The sequence below is a fragment of the Mustelus asterias genome, chromosome 10 (genome assembly GCF_964213995.1).
Source record: "Mustelus asterias chromosome 10, sMusAst1.hap1.1, whole genome shotgun sequence".
NCBI classification, from domain to species: Eukaryota; Metazoa; Chordata; class Chondrichthyes; order Carcharhiniformes; family Triakidae; genus Mustelus; species Mustelus asterias.
Window position 1 is genome coordinate 74777267 of NC_135810.1, and position 23721 is coordinate 74800987.

The 23721-nt window shown below is 41.9% G+C and overlaps 1 protein-coding gene across 2 annotated transcripts in view; it reads left to right on the forward strand.

Annotated features, from left to right (window-relative positions):
• LOC144499681 (interleukin-1 receptor type 1-like) overlaps nt 1–23721 on the forward strand; it is a 53860-nt gene that overhangs the window by 21713 nt on the left and 8426 nt on the right. The window contains exons 3-10 of one of the 2 annotated variants that reach the window (XM_078221949.1): nt 1546–1783; nt 2767–2953; nt 5655–5826; nt 8515–8580; nt 16360–16489; nt 16605–16753; nt 20062–20205; nt 22572–22733. In XM_078221949.1, coding sequence (XP_078078075.1) covers nt 1546–1783; nt 2767–2953; nt 5655–5826; nt 8515–8580; nt 16360–16489; nt 16605–16753; nt 20062–20205; nt 22572–22733 — 1248 coding nt within the window. Of the gene's footprint in view, nt 1–550; nt 1784–2766; nt 2954–5654; nt 5827–8514; nt 8581–16359; nt 16490–16604; nt 16754–20061; nt 20206–22571; nt 22734–23721 lie in introns of both variants that reach the window. The other variant, XM_078221950.1, reaches the window with a different exon arrangement.

Sequence of the window (23721 nt, forward strand, 5' to 3'; positions counted from 1 at the left end):
TGTTAATCATACTCTGTATATATGAATATAAGAAGGTTATGTGTACATTAGATTCCTACAAACTTGTGTTTGTGAGATGTTAATGAAAAGTTAATGATTTTCCATTTGTACAGTTTTTTGAAAAGATAGCTTGACTTGTTTTTCTTGTATTTTTAAATGATGGTCCAGTATACTGTCGTAGGATGTTTATAAAATTGACAAAGATGAAGACTATAATGATTTTGGATTTTTTTAGATCCTTTTGTCTTACTCAAATCTGCTCCTATGTCTATGTCTCACACTTGTAAACCAGAGTCTGTCTATAAATGCAAAGTATCTAGTCTTGTGGTCACACTCAGGATTATGGTGTGAGCTTTGAATTTGCGTGAGACAAGAGTCGCAGAATGAACACGCAACCGGATTTTGTGACTTAGAATATAAAATACAATTTGTTTTTAAATTTAAAAACGGGAGCAAGCCACTATAGCAGATTTTATTTGCTTCTAAATCTTTTTAACTTGCACCTTACAAAAATAACAAAAGCTATTTTAACTCTGGACCAACCATATAGATACTGTGGCTACAAGAGCGGATCAGAGACTAGGAATTCTGCACAGAGTAGCTCACCTCTTGACTTCCCAAAACTGTCTACAAGGCACAAGTCAAGAGTGTGATGGAATACCTCTACTTGCATGGATGAGTGCAGCTCCAACAACACTTAAGAAGCTCAACATTATCCAGGACAAAGCAACGTGTTTGATTGGCATTACCTTCAACATTCACTCCCTCCACCACCGACGCACAATGGCAGCAGTGTGTATCATTGATAAGATGTATTGCAACAATAAACTAAGACTCCTTCAACAGCACAGTCCAAACCTGTAACCGCTACCATCTAGAAAGACCAGAGTGGCAGTTCCCCTCCAAGTCACATACTGTCCTGACTTGGAACAATATCATCATTCCTTCACAGTCATTGGGGGCCCTCGCCCGTGTTCTACCTCTGCAGATGCTGTCAGACCTGCTGAGATTTTCCAGCATTTTCTGTTTTAGTTTCTCAGTCTCTTATAATTTTTATGGATGGACTTAAGTTGATTTTTGTTTATGGTTTAATGAGGATGTGGTGCCTGTGCTTTAAGAAAAATAATCGCTCAGATTTAAGAGCACTGCGCTGCAATTGATCTCTAATTGCTGTAATAAAAACAAAATATTGCAGATGCTGGAAATCTAAAATACAATCAGAAAATGCTGGAAAATCTCCGCTGAGTTTTTTTTCCAGCATTTTCAATTTTATCTCTTATTACTGGAAGTTTCCATGCAAAAGCCCAATAGATATTGTGGGTAACAGTAAGTGGAGACTTCTCCCTTCTTATCTATGCTACATGGCGTTTTGTAATCAATGCCATTTGTTTCTGATTCAGTTAAAGATGCCTCTTTGAAATGCCCAGAGCTTTGCTTGTCAGGAGAGATTATTTTCTTTTTGTTTTGAAGTGTATTCAAGAACGGATTTGACAGTTATTGCACTTTATATTATATCTGTTGTTCCATTTTATTTATTGTTTGCAGAATCATGCTTGGACATGGGTGTTGATTTTAACCGCTACTTTGTTCTGGAAAGTGAAGGAGTTATTTTGATCTGCCCTGAGTTGAGTACAGAACAGAACTACAGTCTCACGTGGTATAATAATGAAACATCTGAAATAATTACAGCAGACAAGAAGCAAAGGATTCACACAGAGAATGATTCGCTTTGGTTTCTTCCAGTATTGTTGAAAGACACTGGCTACTATACCTGTGTCGTAAGGTAAGGTTCCATAGATCTGATTTAAGTGTTGAGGTGGTGCAGACTACAGCTCTGTCTGCTAGACCCAGAGCTGCTCTAGATCAGGGCATATAGCAGTCCCCTGCACTGACAGTCAATAAGCTTCTATTGACTGTACTGCAGAAAGTCAATGTAGGAGCACAGAGAAAGGTGAGAGTACCCAGGGAATGTACATAAGTGATGAATATCCTTTGTATGTCACATGGCATGATTTCTGTTACAAATAAGGGCATATTGCAAAAGTGTTTGCTTTTGTGTTTCCATTTTGGCCAGGCAGACCCTGTGATAGTGACGGGAGAAAGGTCAGGTGTGGGACATTTGGAGAATAGGGAAAGAGGCTTGAGTCCTCAATGACATCCCTTGCTCAACAGTAGATGACAGACTGCAAGGTGTTACCAACTTCTCCAGCTTCAGCCTGGAAAAAGCCAAGCATGTCCAGGTTCATTGGGAAGGTCATGTTTACAGGAACTGGCAATGTGATCCTTGCAAAAGTGCAGGATTGGTGCTTTAAATTCCAGCGCTTGAGCTACCAGAAAATATGATGGTGTTTTATGAATTCCATCTGGACAGTTTCTTGTTGCAAACTAAATGCCAAATTTAAATATTTTCTCATTTCATTATTTGAGTAATCATAAACATTTTTAGAGTAATACAATACGGATGCAGGCCCATCGCCCAACCGGTCCATGCTGACCATGGCGCCCTCCCAATTGCCCGCGTTTGGCTCATAGCTCTGTAATCCTTTCCTATCCATGTACTTATCCACGTGCTTTTTGAATATGGCTATTGTACCTGCCTCAACCACTTTCTATGATATCTCATTGCATATCCGCACCACCCTCTATGTGAAGAAGTTGCCTCTCGGGTCTCTTTTAAATTTGTCCCTTCTAACCTTAAACCTATGTCTTCTTTTGGTCAGTAATTATTTATTAAAATCACTCTAACTCTTCATTGTACACTTGCAGGTATCCAACATCTTGCCAAAAACATACTGTTTCATTAACAGTTACTAACTCAACCAGTCCTTCATGCTTCCAAAATAGATTTTTCTATGGGTCTACTTCATATGTTAGGACTTCTAAAAAGATTTCTTGTCCAGATATTGATGACTACATAACCTCAGATGAAGAATTAGAACTACATTGGTACAAGGTAAGGAATAGTTTACAATGTGTATATAAATTTATACTGTTTATTTATAAATATGGAAGTTACTGTGTCACTTAAAATAATAACTTTGGGACTTTGTCCCGGTTGTTTTGCTAAATATTAGACTCTGTGTCTCGCCCCATCATATTCCATCACCTCCCCCCATCCCACTCACTCCCACGCACACAATTGTTAACTCATGCCAACTCATCCAACCCCAATGGCACCCTCCATAACAATCTATTATCCACTGACTCCCAATGGCCCTTTATGGTCCCTATGCCAACTTAGTACAGATTCATGACTCCCCAACCACCCAAGTGACCCCTTCAGCACTAATGCCAAGTTATTGGAATTCATGCCCACCACCTTTTACATCCTCCATGTCAAATCACATAGGCACACCTCAGGAGCTATGCTGAGGTGAAATAAAATAACATCATAAATATCTATTACAGACTTGCCATATAAAAAAAAACACATTTCCAAAGCCCATTCAACACATTTAACCTTTTATTAAATACAAAACATTTGTATTCATGACCCAGATCAGAGACAGCTAATCCTTTAACAACCTCTTGGAGCTTTTAATCAAACTCTGGACTTGCGCCATTGTGATACTGATCGGTTGTGGAAAACACTTGAGCGGTAATGATGTTATGGTAGCACTTGGGGGCCAATGAACAAACATCGATTGAAACTACGAACATTTTTAAAAACTCGGGCTATTTTATACTGATAACCTGATGGTTCCACATTCCTAGTTGCTGTTCAAGAACATTTACATCTCTAAAACGTAGTTACTCACACATTGCAGTGTCAGGCCCTTGCGGCAGTGAAATCAGGTCTGTTTGAACTTGGTGCTAAGTTCAAATTGCCCTGCTGAGTTTGGATTTGCTGCATTTGAGAGTCATGGCCTTTCCCTTTCCTCTATTGGCGGGAATAGGATCAGTCAGAATTGGGGCAGGACTCCCAAATCCAAGTCCCACCTGCCATTTTAAAAGGTCTCCGGAGTTGCCACAAAAATGTTGCCTATTATCATTCCTTCCCTGTCACCATGAAGCCTTCCTCCCTAACCACCCTTAGGTGGACTGTAGAGGTTCAAGAAGGCAACTCGGCAGCACCTTCTCGAGGGCAATTAGGATTGGGCAATAAATGCTGGTCTTTCTAGCGTTGTTCACTTCTCCTGAGTAAAACACAAAAGAAGTCTTTCATTGGAGCTGTTCGATAGATGTATCAAAGCTAAATGGGGACGAGAGAATTGCTTAGACCTGTGCTGCACACATTCCCATTTTCCCAGGGAGAAAGCCCATATGCTGGTTGACACAAGCAAATGAAAACAAATATAGGGAAGCAGCCTTAATTGCATTCCCTTTACCCCGATGAAATATAGGACATCAATGCTGTTTGTTTAACTCTAGCATTCAAAATGGACCACTGAAATGGATGGTGCAAATAAAAATGGTTCTGTAAGCATTGTTAAGCACACCTCAAACAGATGGGAATAATTTTTCAATTTTAAGATGGTTTTTGTGGTCTCTCTGAGGCTGTTGGGTCTGACCATGCTGTTTCCTGATGCTAAGAGGAAACTTTTAGTATGGAAACAACCCTGGGACACGAATCTCAGTCGTGTCCCATCTTTATCTCCGGGTATCTTTGTCCAGGTGAATGTCCCAGTCTGCAAGAGGTGGATCCTGGCTGGAAATTCCAAGCTCATTTTTAAAAACTGTGGGCGGAATTTTCTCAAAATATTCTAATTGGAAAATGGGCGAGAAAATGGGAGGTTTTTCTTGCCGTTTTTTGCAGCGAGGTAAGACCCACTAACTTACGGCACTCTGTGCAATTCAGAGGCCGTAATGTGAATCTTGCCAGTAGGGAGGGGGTGGAGACTGAGCTTGCCCATGAGGCCAGCTGCTGAGCTCTAGGGGTGCCCATATATTCCAGTACACTGTGTACATCCCTTAACTCCCGTTGTAGCCAATTCCATTGCATTAACCCTGTCTAGCTCTTGAAACATTTTATGGGTTTCAATGCAATCGACTCTCATTCTTTGAAACTCTAATGTCTGTTCATAGGACACTGACCTACATTGGCTTCTGGTCAAGCAAGATCGTGACTTTTAAATTTTTGTCCTTCTTCTCAAATCTTGTACTTTGATAGTTGCCCTCTTCTAATTCTGGCCTCCAGTGCATTCCCAATGTAATTGCTCCACCACTGTTAGCTGTGCCTGCAGTTACCTAGGTCTTAAGTTCTGGAATTTCCCCTCTCCTCTTTGCCCCTCCATCTCATTTTCCTCCTTCGTAACACTCCTGAAAACCTAACCTTTGATCACAACCTGATATCTCCTTATGTGGTTTGGTGTCATACTTTATTTTATAATGCTCCTGTGAAGTGCCTTGGGATCTTTCATTACTTTAAAGGTGCTATATAAACACAAGTTGTCACTCTAGTAGATGTAGCAGGCTGAGTTCCTTTCAGCGCAATTTACAATTTCTGGTGCATTACCTTTTAATTGCAGCAATATCTGACCTAACAGTAGCAGACATCTAGTGAAAGGGTTTTCAGCTTGACCCAGGAACAATCAAAGATGAGTGTACATTTTGCTCTGCCATTTTTCTACTCTGGTTTTGTCAGCGCCAAGCCTCTGGGCTATGCGAGCCTTGATTCTATAATGATAACTGTGTATGCTGTCTTTTTAATTCAGAATTGTGAGCCTGTTACGTATGGAAAAAAATATATCTATCATAAAGGTGACCACCAACTTACAGTAGTAAATGTGGAACCATCAGATGCTGGAATCTATGTCTGTGAACTGCAGTTTATGCATGATGGTTTACAGTACAGGATGACCAGAACCATTGACTTTGATGTTAAAGGTAGGTTTGTTGTGTTCCAAGACAATAATACATATAGATTTTATTAGTAAAAATTTCTACATTGTAATAGCTGGTGAGGAAAATGCACGCTGTCAACTTTCAAATGAAATTTTTTTTGCCTTTCATTGTAAATGCTTTCTGATGGAAAACAAATCATTAGCGTTACCACACATATAACAGCATGGCTGTCAAGTACACCAATATGGAGAACTCTCTAATGACAACAGAGAAAACCACAATGGGCCCGATTTTTTACGGGCGCGAAAACGTGGTAAAGTCGGGTGAGAGGCCATTAACGCATTTGCATGCATTTAAATTGAATTAATGAACTGCCCGCCCAACTTTATCAGCATTTCCCCCTTTACCACCGCGTTTGCCAATCCGGAACCGAGCCATAATGGACCTGCTAAACAAAAGTCTGAATCGGGCGCTCCAGCTGCTGAAGAGCACGTTCCAAGCTTCCAACGGCTCCCTGACTCAGATCAGGGTGGGGGGGGGGAAGGTGGGTCAGATCATTCTCTGGTTGGGGGCAGGGGGGGAGTGAGGCCAGATCGTTGTCTGGTGGGGGTGGGATGAGAAGGCGGGTCAGATGTATCTCTGGGGGGAGGGGGAGGACTGATCATTGTCTGGTCGGGAGGGAGGAGCAGGTGGGTCAGATGTTCCTCGGCGGGGGGGGTGAGTGAGGCCAGACCATTCTCTGGGGAAGGATGAGTGAAGCCAGATCATTGTGGAGGGGGGGGGGTGGGGGAGGATGGAGATGGGTAAGATGTATCTCAGGAAGGTGGAGGGGTGGGAGGGCAGATATATCTCTGGTGGGGGCGCGGGGGGGGGAGCTGGGGTCCGCTGCCAGGTCTGCTGCCACTCTGCGGGCAATTGGTGGGGGGGAGGGAGGCAGGGGTGGCGATTGGTCTGGGTAGTGGGGGGGTGGATAAGGGGGACAGTGTGGGTAGTGGGGGGTGTGGGTGGATAAGGGGGACAGTGATGTCTGTGTGCACCATCGCTCCAGTTTTTCGCTACCGCTTTCTCCGCTTTCTGTGGTCCGGGAGCGATGTGACATGGGCGCGCTTTTTCAAATTTGTTTCTAACTGCGCATGCGCAGTTCAGAGCTCCGATCGTTTCGGCCGTGCTAAGCCCCGCCCACAGAACGAATGGGACCCGTGGTTTTTTTTCAGGCTGAGTGCGTATGGGGGCGCCGGAAAGTAGATTTCTAAGTCGGATCTGAATTACACCCAGATTCAGCACTTAGAATGAAAATGGTAAAATCGGGCCCAATGTCTCCACTTACATACTCAAATCCTTCACCCTCGATGTACTTTTAAAATTTTCTCGGCAAATAATTCCTACAAAGAGAACCAGAATTAGTACTTGTATTTTTGTAGTTGAAAGATTAAACTCTTAAAGATGTATTTTTTCAAAAATTTAACATTACAAATTATTTCACTCAAACTCAGTCATTTAAAAGGTGCCGAGATAGTGCACCATGTGGCAACCTGCGGGGCTCCTGTCCAAATACTAGAAAGTGGGATTAGGCTGGGTGGCTGGCTCTTTGGCAGACATAGATACTTCTTCCTGCGCTGTAAACTTTCTTTGTATGATGATCTGTTGCTAAAGCAGAAAAAAATCATAGCCAAATTCTGGTAAGATCGCCCCCTAAGTGTCAGACTGAGTGAGAAAGCTGCTGTGTAACTCTCCAGTTGCACAGACCAGTTTTCTCTCCAGATTTTGAGCTTCTTTAAAGAAAATAAATGAGTGGGCGTGCTTTATGCCATCACTCTGGCAGGGTGGGGCTCCTAGAGCCAACGAGAGGCTTCACAAACATCGGAGTGCCATCTTGAAAGGGCACCCCGGTCAGAAATAAAAATACCCCCCCCCCCCCACCACATAATAATTGCCAGCATTTCCCACCAACTCCAAACCCCCCCTCCGGGGCTATGCTTATCTTTGTGCCTCCTGAGGGATCCCTTAAACAAGTTTACATTTTTAAAGAAAAACCTGTCAAACGTTGGCGAAGTATGAATATACCGTGAGGGGGGAACCATATGGTGAAGGATCCAGTTAATTACATTGAAATTAAGTAAAATTTATTAAAATCAGGTTAATTCCCATAATGGGTGTTAGCCTGATTACATCACCCGTGGAGGGCAGAGAAAATCGGAACTCGCCGGCGGAATTCATGATTTCCAATTTTCTCTGGATTTTGTGCCCCCACCAGCGATTCTTAGAGTTTGGGCTCAGGATCCCACCCTTAACTTTATTTTTCTCAACCTGAAAAAGAAACACTTTTGTGACCTCTTCCATGGTTATAAATACTCATGTGACGGTCCTAACAATTTAATGGAGTAATGTACAATTAAAAAAAAACGTGATGAATAAATGTAGAAATGTTTACCTATTAGAATGTACTGAAATGATTGGCTCCAGCAGCTAAACAATACCACCACCTACTGGAATGGAATAGTTTCTCATCACCAGTTCTTGCCTTTCTGACCGGTTGAATATATGTAGTATAAAGCAATAACGCATGGTAGAGTATCCCAAGATGTATCTCTCATTTATAACCACAAAGAATTACAGAACAAAGTTGTATTTTTAACATTTTTCTTCAATGTGCTTAATGTCAATTCAATATAGTTTTCCCAAAGTGCCCCACTTTATTATTTTGCTCACAGAATGTTTTTATTTCTACAGGCTGCAAGGCCAGTGTTGGTCCAAAGATTCTACATCCAAAAAATGGTACAATCGAAATAAAACCTGGTAAGTTTTTTTTTGTTCTGTGAAATAGACAAGGCTATTTTTGCTGCACTTTGATTATCTGTTCCTGATTTGTCTCATAGCATCATAGAATCCCTTTGGTACAGAAGTAGACTGTTCAGCCCATTGAGTCTGCACCGACCACAATCCCACCCATGCCCTATCCCCGTAACCCCACATGTTTACCCCGCCAATCTCCCTGACACTAAGGGGCAATTTATCATGGCCAATTTACCTAACCCGCACATCTTTGGACTGGGGAGGAAATCGGAGCACCCGGAGGAAACCCTCGCAGACAAGGGGAGAATGTGCAGACTCCCAACAGATAGTGACCCAAGCCGGGAATCGAACACGGGTCCCTGGCACCGTGAGGGAGCAGTGCTAACCACTGTGCCACCCCATCTCCTTTCCTAATGCTTTTTATCCCACTCGCTGAAATAGCCTAGTTTGAAATGTTATTTTAACTATAAATTTATAGCAGGCCACCATTTGAAGAAATAATATGAAACTTATCTCATTAAACCTGTTGAGAAAAGCTATATAGCCATGTAGCAGTACATGACTTATAATTTGCAGGTATGTTTGATTCTGAATCCAAACTGATGAATTGTTTTGAGATGCTCAATTCTCTTCTGGATTACTAAGTGCTTTTGACATTCTAAACACCATGGAATTCAAAGAGAATTTATTTTCAAGCTAACTGAAGAAGGAAGTAGCAATGAAGGAGGATAAGGCTGTTGTGAGAGATACAAGGAAGTGGTGATGACCTCAGAGACATCAGGAGTGGAGAGACCATGAACAAGATTGAGAGAGCTATGAATAGATGAGTTGATATGGAAGAAGAATTATAGTGTGAAAAGGATGATGATGAACTAAGAGGAGCGAGTATCAGGTTATCTGAAATGGAGATTTCAATCATTTGAGAATGAAGAGTTGCTCAGTGCAGAGTCTTGAGGAAAAAATGGACTAGATGAAACTAGCTAGTAAAGGGAGATTGATAAGGATGTCACCAAGATTTAGTAAGTTTTTTTTATATCCTTTTCCTTTTATATCTTGGCTATTCTGGAGCTTGTTCTGAGTGTCTTGTGTGTATTTCAGTGTCATTCAGTTGACCGTTATACCACAATCATACTTGATTAAATATTGCTAATGTCATCCACCTAGTGCAGATTTAGAATGTGTTGTAAATTTGCCAGGGTGGTTCATTTGTCTTTATTCTCAACAGGGAGAATAAAGAAGTAGTCAGTCTGTGCCTTGAAGTTAGAAGCAGATGAGACAATTGACCAATATTGTGTTTGAGGCAACTAACAATGAAATGTGACTTTGATGTTGAACTTCTGGAATGGGAAATCAAAACGCAAATAATCGCCTCGCTCCTCAACTTCATGAAAAAACACTCGGGAGAATAAAAGCTGCCAGGGTTGTTGGATTGCTGTTGGTTTCAGAGTTCAGAGCTACTGAAGTTGAGGCTGCCAAAAGTAACGACCACACTCAAAACTCCTGTGAACACTGTTCATTGCTCACGTGTCATGAAGCTGCCTGCAAAGCAGCACCAGCACTTTCGCAACGGAGTTGTGACTTGTTCAAACTGTGGTGGTGCTTTTCCACACCAGGCAAAGTGTCCTGCTACTGGTGAACAATGCAAAGCTTGTGGAAAATCCAATCACTTGGCTCATATTTGTTACTCAGTTATTAAGACCAATACCAACAGAAGGGTGCCTCATGTGTGTGCCACAGCAAAACGTTGAGTGTAGCCAGTGGAGAGGTGGATGAGCCTGAATATATATTTGTGCTCTCTTATGGACACAGCAGCAAATCTGTGTGACAGTGACCTTTTAGCTGCTTTCATCGATACAGGAGGATCTGTCAATGTCATAGAAGACAAAATGTTCAACAACTTCAAGATTGCCTCATTCTCTGCAAACCAAGGATTACAAAGCTTTTCCCTTAGAACAGTGACAAACCATTTAAAATTCTTAGAACATTTGAAATTCCAGTCTCATTCAAAGACATTAGAATAACTGGTGCTTTCTGCCATACTGGTGAATGGACATGACACACTTACTGGTTTCCACACTGTAACAGACCTGCAGGTGATTGTAGTCACATACATAATTCATATGCAGAACAACAACGTTCTTGAGTTGTAGACTATTGCTTCACTGTATGGCCAAACTAAAAGATGTTACATGCAAGTTGCATGTGGACTCCAACGTGCCTCTAGTCACGTAACAAGCGTGATGAATACCATTTCACATCAGGAAGCAGAGCGAGAAGGAATTTCAACATCCACTTGACCTTGACATTATTGACAAAGTTGGGAATAAACATTCTGCTTAGATCTCGCCTATGCAATTTGTCAAGGAACCAATGAAGCTTGATGCAGATTAGAATCTCCATTGATCTATGTTAGAAAGCTTGACATCTGCAGTTGATGGCATCATAGAGAACATGGGGTCACAGTCTGAGGATTCGGGGTAGACCATTTAGGACGGAGGTGAGGAAACATTTCTTCACCCAAAGAGTGGTGAGCCTGTGGAATTCATTACCACAGGAAGTAGTTGATGCCAAAACATTGAATGTATTCAAGAGGTGGCTGGATATAGCACTTAGGGGCTTGAGATCAAAGGTTATGGGGAATAAGCAGGATTATTTGATTTGATTTATTATTGTCACATGTATTAACATACAGTGAATCCTCAAACTGTGACCCCATGTTCTCTATGATGCCATCAACTGCGGGTGCCAAGCTTTCTCATTGTATGCCTTGGTTTGGTAACCATAGATCAATGGAGATTCTAATCTCCATCAAGCTTCATAGGTTCCTTGACAAATTGCATAGGTGAGATCCAAGCAGAATGTTTATTCCCAACTTTGTCAATAATGTCAAGGTCAAGTGGATGTTGAAATTCCTTCTCGCTCTGCTTCCTGATGTGAAATGGTATTCATCACCCTTGTTACGTGACTGGAGGCACGTTGGAGTCCACATGCAACTTGCATGTAACATCTTTTAGTTTGGCCATACAGTGAAGCAATCAGTCTACAACTCAAGAACGTTGTTGTTCTGGATAGGAATCATGTATGTGACTACAATCACCTGCAGGTCTGTTAGTGTGAAAACTGATAACTGTGTCATGTCCATTCGCCAGCTATGAAGAAAACATCAGTTATTCTAGTGTCTTTGAATGAGACTGGAATTTCAAAAGTATTGTTTCTTGCGCACTATACAGACAAAACATACGGTTCATCGAGAAGGAAACGAGAGAGCGCAGAATGTAGTGTTGCAGTCATAGCTAGGGTGTACAGAAAGATCAACTTAATGCAAGGTAAGTCCACTCAAAAGTCTGATAGCAGCAGGGAAGAAGCTGCTCTTGGGTTGGTTGGTACGTGACCACAGACTTTTGTATCTTTTTCCCGAAGGAAGAAAGTGAAAGAGACAATGTGCGGGGGTCCTTAATTATGCTGGCTGCTTTGCCGAGGCAGCGAGAAGTGTAGACAGAGTCAATGGATGGGAGGCTGATTTGCTATTAGGCTGTTGAGTTGGATAATCAGCCATGATTATAATGAATGGCAGAGCAGGCTCGAAGACCAAAAGGCCTCCTCCTGCTCCTATCTTCTATGTAACATGCATATTGCTGAATAGTTCACTAAACTTAAGCTCAATTCAGAATACTATCAAATGGAGCCTGGAGAAGAATCGAGGTACCTTTCAGTATTCTCCACCAAATTGGATTTTTTCAATACAAGCTGCTTGACTTTAGAAACAACTCAGCAGCTAATGTATTTAAGCATGTGTCCCGGTATGTGCAAGGACTTGATCATCAGTGATAACATTGTCATCTACAGTCACACTGAAAGTGAACTCCTGGCAGGCTTACATACATGTCTACTACGTCTTGGAGAATGCAATCTCACATTGAAAAAAGAAAGTGCCCGTTCAATGAAAGCAGAATCAAGTTTTTTGGTCATGTGTTCAGCAGTGAAGGTGTATAACCTGAATCATGGAAAATTGAAGCCATTTAAAAAAAAAAGTGTTCATGAGATGCAGGCATCACCGGCTAAGCCAACATTTATTCTTGATCCTAGTTACCTGTTAGAAAATGGTGATGCACTCCTTCGTGAAAATGCTGTGATTCCTACACATATGCAGAAAGTTTTAGTCTATTGGGATTCATCATGTTTTGTAGTCGCTTAATTCCTGATCTCTCTACACTCACTGCCCCCTATGTTATCTGGTAAAAAAGCAGACAAGTAATAGTGGACTACATCACACAAATAGGCTGTGCACCAGATCAAACAACAGTTGTCAGCAAGTTGCACAAATGCCTATTTTGACCCTGAGAAAACCACCCAAGCCTTGGATGCAAGTTTGGTTGGTTTAGGTGCAGTTGTCGTGCAAGAAGATAAGGCAGGTAACCCAACAATCATTGCAATGACAAGCAGATTGCTAATTCCTTTGGAGTAGTGTTATTCACAAACTCGAGTGCTGTCAATCACATGAGGTATTTTACACTTTCACCTCTGTGTTTTGGAGTCAAAATTGATCTTCGATCAATAGAAAACTTTGGTCAACAATCCAGATAGCAAAAAATGCTCTCAAATAGAGTGTTGGATTCTCAGCAGCTTCCCAGTTATGGAAATAGTTACATCAACTTCAACAAAAATAATCATCCCAAAGCTTCAAGAGATTTTCGGCTTGTTTGGAATTCCTTACATGCTGCGAGGGGACATCAAACTCCCATTCCATACTGATGAGTTCTGTAAATTTATGAAGTATCTAGGTTTCACTCAACGAAAAATCATACCCCATTTCCCAAGGGCTATTGGGTTAGGATTAAGGTTAATGGAGAAGTCAAGAGATTTTGCATACTTTGAAAATGTGATATGTACAGCTACAGCTAAGAGCAATTCATGGAAGTGAGAGCAATATTGTTTCCTTTGCAACTACAGAGTGACTCCTCGATAGTCTCCAGCTGCATTCATCTTTGCACATCCAATGTGCGCACACCTTCCTGAGCTAGAGAAGTCGCAGAGGAGATTCCAAAGGATGTTGCCTAAGCTAGAGTGTTTCAACTATAAAGAGAGATTGGTTAGGCTGGGGTTGATTTCCTCAGAGCAGAAAAGATTGAGGTGTGCAAAATTATGAGGGACATAGATAGGATCGATAGGAAGAAACTTTTCCCCTTAGTAGAGAGGCAGGAGGCATAGATTTGAGGTCAGGGGCAGGATTTTTAAAAGGGATTTGAGGAAAAAACCTTTTCATCCAGAGTGTGGTGGGAATCTGGAACTCACTGCCTGAAAGTGTGTAGTGATCCATTTTGGCAGATCCAATGGGATGAAGCAGCAGTATAATATGAAGGGTACCATTCTTAGCAGTGTAGAGGATCAGAAAGACCTTGGGGTCCGGGTCCATAGGACTCTTAAATCGGCCTCGCAGGTGGAGGATGCGGTCAAGAAGGCGTACGGCGTACTAGCCTTCATTAATCGAGGGATTGAGTTTAGGAGTCGGGAGATAATGCTGCAGCTTTATAGGACCCTGGTTAGACCCCACTTGGAGTACTGCGCGCAGTTCTGGTCACCTCATTACAGGAAAGATGTTGAAGCCATTGAAAGGGTGCAGAGGAGATTTACAAGGATGTTGCCTGGATTGGGGGGCATGCCTTATGAGGATAGGTTGAGGGAGCTTGGTCTCTTCTCCCTGGAGAGACGAAGGATGAGAGGTGACCTGATAGAGGTTTACAAGATGTTGAGAGGTCTGGATAGGGTAGACTCTCAGAGGCTATTTCCAAGGGCTGAAATGGTTGCTACGAGAGGACACAGGTTTAAGGTGCTGGGGGGTAGGTACAGAGGAGATGTCAGGGGTAAGTTTTTCACTCAGAGGGTGGTGGGTGAGTGGAATCGGCTGACGTCGGTGGTGGTGGAGGCAAACTCGTTGGGGTCTTTTAAGAGACTTCTGGATGAGTACATGGGATTTAATGGGATTGAGGGCTATAGATAGGCCTCATCAGAGGTAGGGATATGATCGGCGCAACTTGTGGGCCGAAGGGCCTGTTTGTGCTGTGGCTTTCTATGTTCTATAAAGAGTGGTAGAGCAGGAACCCTCACAAAATTTAAGAAGCATTTAGATGAATTTGAAATGCCTTAGCATACAAGGCTATGGTCCAAGTGCTGGAAAATAGGATTAGAATAAATAGGTGCTTGATGGCCAGTGCAGACACAAAGGGCTGAAGGGCCACTTTCTGCGCTGTTAATAAGACTCAACCCTGTGGAGTTAAAGATCGGCATGTATGTGAATGTGATTGGGAACAGAAAAGTTGAATGAGAGTAAATGCAAAGTGAAATGTGAAATTCGGAGCTACACCACGAAAGCCAGGAGATAAAATGCTTGTGAAATGTGATGATCTTGTTGGAAAGCAAACAACCCCTTATGACATCCAATTGTTTGTTGTGCCGGACACAGGAGGATCAATAAAAATCGCTAAGCACGGTTCACAGATCACCACACAAAACATGTCAGTCCAAAGCACTGAAAACACCACTCACAAACACTGAATCTAATTCTGACATCAGTATATCAATATCTGAGATGAAAAATGCATTAAATATGACCATACCTGATATTAGGTGATGGCCTATTTGTGAGAGTAGATGTCCACCATACTTTTGGATTATGTCACCAAGTGAACTATTCACAGTTGATGAACAAATCACTCGGGGGGGGGGGGGAGGAGAGAGAGAGAGAGAGAGAGAGGAAGGAGGGAGAGAGGTGTTGTCCGTGATAGTGTGTCTCAGTTTGGGGGACTGTGGGATCAGCACTATAGTTAACCAGGAGTTAGAAGTGATTTTAATTCTTCTAACAATTGGAACCATTGCATCTTTGGGGTAACCTCCAGTTTACAAGTTACAAACCTGATGAAGTCTCAGGTTTGAACCTTCCATAGAAAATCTGGGCAGCCAAGTCTTGAGGACAGGTCAGGGAAGATGCGATCATTTGCTCCACAAGTGGAACATAGGAACAGCTCAAAGTTCAGTTGCCAGGCATGTCAGACCATCACCCACATACTGAAGTTCTGCCCTAAGTTACCCAATTTGGGTAGTATCACAATTATTCACCGTGGACAGCTAAAGCTATTTAATGGGTTGTTAGCCTTGATTTTGAACTATAACTGCTTCCCCAGACATAACTAATATAAAGCATTTAGGAGCCAAATGCGCAACTTGGCTGCAACTATTTAAAGATACTTGACTTGGAGACTAAGTAAAGATTGATCCCTGATTGAATTGTAACCAGCAAACAGTCCAGCGACTGTGAAGTTTAACTGTCTCGGTAGTAATCAACCAATGTGGAAAGAGAAGGATGAAAACGGAACAATTAGGCTGTGCACACAGTGAAGAAGAAGTTGCAATTTTCAGTTTTCATGGTTTCACTTGTGTATTCATCCTCTTTGCGTTTGTGTAGGTTTTAATTTTTAAGAAAGTTTGTGCTTGGCAAACACCTGCTTGTTCGGTATTGTTATAAATATCTATCCTTCAATCCAAAGGCTGGATATCTTGATGTATGCAAATGTTTGATAAATTGTAACAGTGCCAGTTCAAGCTGTCTTTTGATGAATTCTAGACATTTATTCTATCCATGCGTTGACTTCCTCTGTTAACCAGTGTAGATTTTTCAATAAGTTGATTTTATTTAATTTTGTTCGAGCCAGGGTGCTTCTGGCACTGGTGCTGTTCCAATTTTACAACGTGTTGGCGAATAAGAATGTCTCTATTTTGTTTCTACAGGATCAAAATTGAACATATCTTGCACAGTATATACAGGATATTGTGAACCATCTACAACATTAATTTATTGGACAGTAAATGATAAGTTTATTGAAGACCATTTTGGTAACCAACTTCAAGTTGAATATAGGTATGCAGCTCCAATCTTATCAGGGTTTGAACAAGCACATAACTTACTGTCTTTTAAAATGTACTGACTACAACTTGTATAATGTTGAGTTTATGTATATAAATTTTGTTTTCAGTCGGAGGAGTGACAGAGAACAAGGAAACTATTATGAGTCGACAATAGTTTTTCCTAATTTCAAAGAAGAATATTATAATGAATCACTTACGTGTGTCGCCAAAAATGGCTTGGGATGTCAAATAGCAACTGTTAAATTTAGAAAAACAGGCAAGTAATTCATTACAGTATTTAAGAAATGGCAGTTGTCTTTAATTTAAGGATCACTTGCTTTTCCTTATGCAGGACCTCTGGTAACTTTGGTATATTATGAGACTGCCTTGCTTTTTCACTAATCAATGCGGAAGACTGATCATTGCTAGCATCTGTTGACACATTAATCAGCCTGCTATCCCTGTTGTCATATTCATAAAAGTAGAATGCACTGATTTTCACTTTACAGATCACATTACATGATTGCACCAGATATTCTTCAAATGGTTTTTATACCTGAATTTCTGAATGAACATTAATGGAGAAAAGAAACTTTATTAAATATTCGACATGCACTATGTTACAATCCACTTGATATTATAAATTGACAGGAAGAACCCAGAATGGAACTTTGGCTCAAAAGACCGTAACTTTTACTTTTGGTTAACAAAATGTGGGAGAACAAAGTCACAGGACTGCTAATTAATTTTAACAATAAGAACAAAAATATTAAACATGGAAAGTGGGATTATTAAACAATACTCCTTTACTCCCCTTTAGTTTAACAGGTACACACTGATTTTAAGATTAACACAAATTATGAAGTATATCTTAGGATCCAACGATTTCAGTAACACAATGTCCCTTTAAATACAAGGTGGCTCTGGTCAAATACACTCTCCACTCTAAACCTCAAGTGAATGTCTATGGATTTCTCCTCAGAATCCCCGCACCCCCCCCCCCCCCGCCCCCCCAGATGAGAGTAATATGAGAGTTTCAAAACTCCACTCCCAAAACACACATTAAAATCTTGTCTCATAATAATGATTTCCCCAGGCAATTTGCATTCTGAAATCCAGATCAGGTTTTCTAAATGACACTTTTAAACAAAACTTTTCACTCCACTTTTAACAGCGAATCCAGTTCAGGATTTCACACCAACTCCTTTAGGATTTCTTTGTCCAAACTGGTCACAATTGCTTTAACTTTCAATTGCCAGATTCTTACTCAAATTACTTCAAATGTTTAGTTACCTCTGAGGTCTGCTCCCCACTTTAAATCTGTGTACTATAATTGTCTCCTTAATGCAGAACTTTTTTTACTCTTTCTTGAATTCTTCTTAACGATATCTTAGTCTTTGTTCACTTAACTTCAGTCATCTAAAAACATTTTTCTGACCCAGTTCCCTGGTTGCCTGGACTGTATGTTGTTCCTTAGGAAGCTCACACCTTTGCAACTCCCTTGTCCTGTCCAGCTTCTTTTGTTAGAATTGAAAACAGCTCACTCCTCAGTGATTTGTGGCTACACGGAGATTAGCACTGCTGCCTCACAGCAGGGACCCAGGGTTTGATTCCACCCTCGTGTGACTCTCTTTGTGGAGTTTGTATGTTCTCCCTGTGTCTGCGTAGGTTTCCTCCAGCTGCTGCAGTTTCATCCCACAGTTCAAAGATGTGCGGGTTAGGTGGATTGGCCATGCTAAATTGCCCTTTAGTGTCAAGGGGATTATCAGGGTGTTAAGGAAATAGAACCTGGGTGGGATCGTTGTCGGTGCAGGCTTGATGGGCCAAATGGTCTACTTCTGCACTGTAGATTCTATAATTCTATCTGTTTTCAATTATCCTGTCTTCCAGTTAAAACTTATAACAAAGGAAAGTCCTCTCTCTCCTGTTGCTAAGCAATGCTCTGCAACTATATTTATTCTTCTTGCCCTTTCTAAGTATAGCAGTAACATAGTTGGAACTTAACCAGCCCCAACACATATGAACACTTTTGTCCAGCATGAATGTAACTATAGTTTCCTTCTGAAAGACGTGTTGGTTAGGTGCATTGACCCGAACAGGTGCCGGAGTGTGGCGACAAGGGGAATTTCACAGTAACTTCATTGCAGTGTTAATGTAAGCCTTATTTGTGACTAACAAATAAACTTTAACTTTTAAAACATTTCTATCTTCAGTGTAATTAGTAGGGGGCGATCTTACCAAAAAAAATTCTAAATGCCGAACGAGCATAAAAATGAGAGAGAATTGCGCCAATTTTTTTTCAGCGAGTTTTCAGACACGATCTTATGCTACTTGGTGCAAAAAAAGGAAAGTGTGATTCCACCAGTAGGGGGGAGTAGATGGAGTCTATTCTCAGTGGAAAGCTGGCTAATCACAGCTGGAGGGCACCATTGCACACGTGCAGAACTCTCCATGTTCTGTGTGCAAGTGTACATGTAGATCTGTCACTCCCTACCTCCCTGGATATCACCCCCCCCCCCCCCCCCCCATCCCCCAGATATTCGCCCTGGATATCACCCAGATAACCTCTCCCACACGTGATCCTCACCAGTGAGGACCTCCACCAGTATGGCCGTTAAGGCAAATGAGCCCGGACGATTGCGTCTCGAGCTCACTAATCACGAGGCAAATCCGAATTTTCACCTCTCTCGTGATCTTAGTGGCTCACCACATCGATCGACCTGCATGATGAGCCTTTAAGACCACACCCCTAGACTGGTCCGTGCACAAACCAACCTGACTGGGCATGGGCAACCCCACCCCAACCTGAACCTGACCTCCAACTCCACTGCCCCATGTCTGTCAAACCCCACCCAAGCCCCCACACTACGCAAATCCCAATCCACTTACCTGAGATACCTATCTTCTCCCTGGCCTGTTATTTTCAATTTTAAACTCACCTGCTTTACAGCAGCTGGTACCCTCCTTCACTGTGATTCTTTTGTACACCAAAGCTGGACTTGGAGATCCACTGCGCTGCCTAGATCTTAGGCAGCAGGAAGGCCGGGCAAGACATGCACTTAAGAAATTTATCACAAGTAAAGGGTACAGAGTGGCAATCTGACACTAATTACCATTCCAAGGAAGCTATGGCCCATAGGGGAAAAAAAACATTCCACTGTTTTTTGATCAGAACCACTTTGGAATCCACTTATAAATGTTATTTCCTTTTAAAAAGTACTCTTTCCATTTTAATGACTTACCAGGCTAAAGAATGCATTACTTTCAGGACAAAATACAAACCCTATAATCATTTTAATAGTTTGATATTTCCAGTAGTAACTAAAACAGACTCTCCACTTTTGAGAATCGAGATTAAAATGTATGGAATAAACCATACGTTGTCACAGAAAAGACACCAGTCTGGATGATGAAATTGGCCAGGTTTGTTTATCTCCATGTTGCCTGATGATGGTGTGCAATTCATGCCTAATTTGTTAGTCTTCAATAAACTCTGATCACTGTTGCCCCCTTCTACCAGAGTTGTGGAAATAGAAATTTCTGATTCTTGTCATTTTTAATAAAATTATTTTTGTTTCTGTTCAGCTCCAGATTTTACCAAGGAGATAGTAGCTGTTTTTGGCGTTTTTGCCTGTGTGTTATTCATTTGCACATGCACTTACAAGTTTTTCAAGATTGAGATTGTCCTCTGGTATCGTGATACGTTTCCTGCAAAATGTTCTGTAAACGGTAGGTGCAAATTCAAAATCCGCTTAACCTTAATCAGCAAACTAGAGTCATAGAGGTTTGCAGCATGGAAACAGGCCCTTCGGCCCAACTTGTCCATGCCGACTTTTTAAAAAACCCCTAAACTAATCCCAATTGCCCGCATTTGGCCCATATCCCTCTATATCCACCGTACCCATGTAACTATCTAAATGCTTTTTAAAAGATAAAATTGTACCTGCCTCTACTACTACCTCTGGCAGCTTGTTCCAGACACCACCCTCTGTGTGAAAAAATTGCCCCTCTGGACCCTTTTGTATCTCTCCCCTCTCACCTTAAACCTATGCCCTCTAGTTTTAGTCTCCCCTACCTTTGGGAAAAGATATTGACTATCTACCTTGTCTATGCCCCTCGTTATTTTATAGACCTCTATAAGGTCACCCCTCAGCCTCCTACGCTCCAGAGAAAAAAAGTCCCAGTCTATTCAGCCTCTCCTTATAGCTCAATCCATCAAGTCCCGGTAGCATCCTAGTAAATCTTTTCTGCACTCTTTCTAGTTTAGTAATATCCTTTCTATAATAGGGTGACCAGAATTGCACACAGTATTCCAAGTGCGGCCTTACCAATGTCTTGTACAACTTCAACAAGACGTCCCAACTCCTGTATTCAATGTTCTGACTGATGAAACCAAGCATGCCGAATGCCTTCTTCACCATTCTGTCCACCTGTGACTCCACTTTCAAGGAGCTATGAATATGTACCCCTAGATCTCTTTGTTCTGTAACTCTCCCCAATGCCCTACCATTAACTGAATAAGTCCTGCCCTGGTTCAATCTACCAAAATGCTTTACCTCGCATTTGTCTAAATTAATCTTCATTCGTCAGTCCACTGGCCCAATTGATCAAGATCCCACTGCAATTGGAGATAACCTTCCTCACTGTCCACCTTGCCACCAATCTTGGTGTCATCTGCAAACTTACTAACCATGTCCCCTATATTCTCGTCCAAATCAATAATATGAATGACAAATAACAGTGGGCCCAGCACTGATCCCTGAGGCACACCGCTGGTCACAGGCCTCCAGTTTGAAAAACAACTCTCTACAACCACCCTCTGGCTTCTGTCAAGAAGCCAATTTTGTATCCATTTAGATACCTCACCCTGGATCCCGTGAGATTTAACTTTGTGCAACAACCTACCATGTGGTACCTTGTCAAAGGCCTTGCGAAAGTCCACGTAGACAACATCAACTGCACTGCCCTCATATACCTTCTTGGTTACCCCTTCAAAAAGGTCAATCAAATTTGTGAGACATGATTTTCCACTCACAAAGCCATGCTGACTGTCCCTAATCAGTACTTGCATCTCCAAATGCCTGTAGATCCTGTCTCTCAAAATACCTTCCAACAATTTACCCACCACAGATGTGAGGCTAACTGGCCTGTAGTTCCCGGGCTTTTCCCTGCAGCCCTTTTTAAACAAAGGCACAACATTTGCCACTCTCCAATCTTCAGGCACCTCACCCGTGACTATCGATGATTCAAATATTTCTGCTAGGGGACCCGCAATTTCCTCCCTAGCCGCCCACAACGTCCTGGGATATACCTCATCAGGTCCCGCAGATTTATCTACCTTGATGCGCTTTAAGACTTCCAGCACCACCTCCTCTGTAATATGTACATTCCTCAAGACATCAATATTTAATTCCCCAAGTTCCCTAACATCCATGCTTTCCTCAACAGTAAATACTGATGAGAAATATTCATTCAGGATCTCGCCCATCTCTTGTGGATCCGCACTTAGATTACCTTGTTGATCCTTAAGAGGCCCTACTCTCTCCCTTGTTACTCTTTTGCCCTTTATATATTTGTAGAAGCTCTTTGGATTCTCCTTTGCCTTATCTGCCAAAACAATTTTGTGCCCCCTTTTTGCCCTCCTGATTTCTCTCTTAACTCTACTCCGACACACGCTATACTCTTCAAGAGATTCACTTGATCCCAGCTGCCTATGCACGTCATGTGCCTCTTTCTTCTTCTTGACCAGGGCCTCAATATCCTGAATCATCCAGGGTTCCCGATGTCTGCCAGCCTTGCCCTTCACTCTAAGAGGAATGTGTTTACCCAGAACCCTGGTTAACACACTTTTGAAAGCCTGCCTCTTGCCAGACATCCCTTTTCCTTCCCACAGACTCCTCCAATTAACTGTTGAAAGTTCCTGCCTGATACCATCAAAATTGTCCTTGCCCCAATTTAGAATATTAACTTTTGGGACAGACCTATCATTCTTCATAGCTATCTTAAAACTAATAGAATTATGGTAAGTGAGACAAATTCAAAAGAATTTCAGTCTGCAGTCTGGTAAATTATACTCATGATTTATTCACTTTCAGATGGCAAGAAATATGATGCATATATCATCTATCCACAAAGTTCTTGTTCTCCATGCACAACTAGTATCTTAGTCTTCATTATGGATGTAGTGCCTCAAGTTTTGGAATGCCAGTGTGGATATAAATTGTTTATTCCTGGAAGAGATGATCTACCTGGAGAAGGTGAGGCTAAAATATGGTTCAGTGTATTCAGTTAGCATTGTTAGTAAATATATATACATTAGGATTGCTTCAGCAAGTTCGATTCACACCATGTGAAGTCAATAAACAACTAAAGGCCCTGTACACTGCAAAGGCTAATGCCCTGACAACATTCTAGCAGTCGCACTGAAGACTTGTGCTCCAAAACTAGCCATGCTCCTAGTCAAGCTGTTCCAGTTCAACTAAAACACCGACATCTCCCTGGCATGTGGAAAATTGCCCAGGTATGCCCTGCACAGTTGTTCAGTAAAGAGTTCCAGGATTTTGACTGAGTTTATAATTTGGAGGTGGTGCTGTTCCCAAATGCCAGCTCCCCTGGTCCTTCTACACGGCAGCGGTTTCAAGTATGGAAGGTGCCAAGTTTTGGCAAGATGCACATTGGAACTTGTAGATGGTACACCTGCTGCAACAGCATGCCTGTGGTGAAGGGAAATAATTTTTAAGGGGGTGAATGAGATGCTAATCAAGGGGAGCTGCGTTTTCCTGAATGATGCTGGGTTTCTTGCTTGTTGTTGGAGTGGTACTCGGCCAGATGAATGTGGGGTATTCTATTCAACTCCTGACTTGCAGGTTGCAGAACGGCTTTGGGGATTCAGAAAGTGAACCACTCATTGCAGAACAACCAACCTGTTTTTGTGGCTGCAGTATTTACGAGACTGGCCCGGTTACGTTTCTGGGCATTGGTGATCCACCAGATATTGATGGTAGCATTTTAATGATGGTAATGCCATTGAATGTGAAGACAAGGTAGTTAGACACACTTGTTGGGAGTGGCCATTGCCTGGCACTTATGTGGCACAAAATTTACTTGCTCTTTTATCAGCCAAGCCTAGGTATTGTAGAGGTCTTGCAACATGCAGGGCTGACAAATTTCAAATGGAACTGACAACTGCAGTCACCGGTTATTATTCCAACTTTGACTTTATGATGGAAGGAAGGTCATTAATGA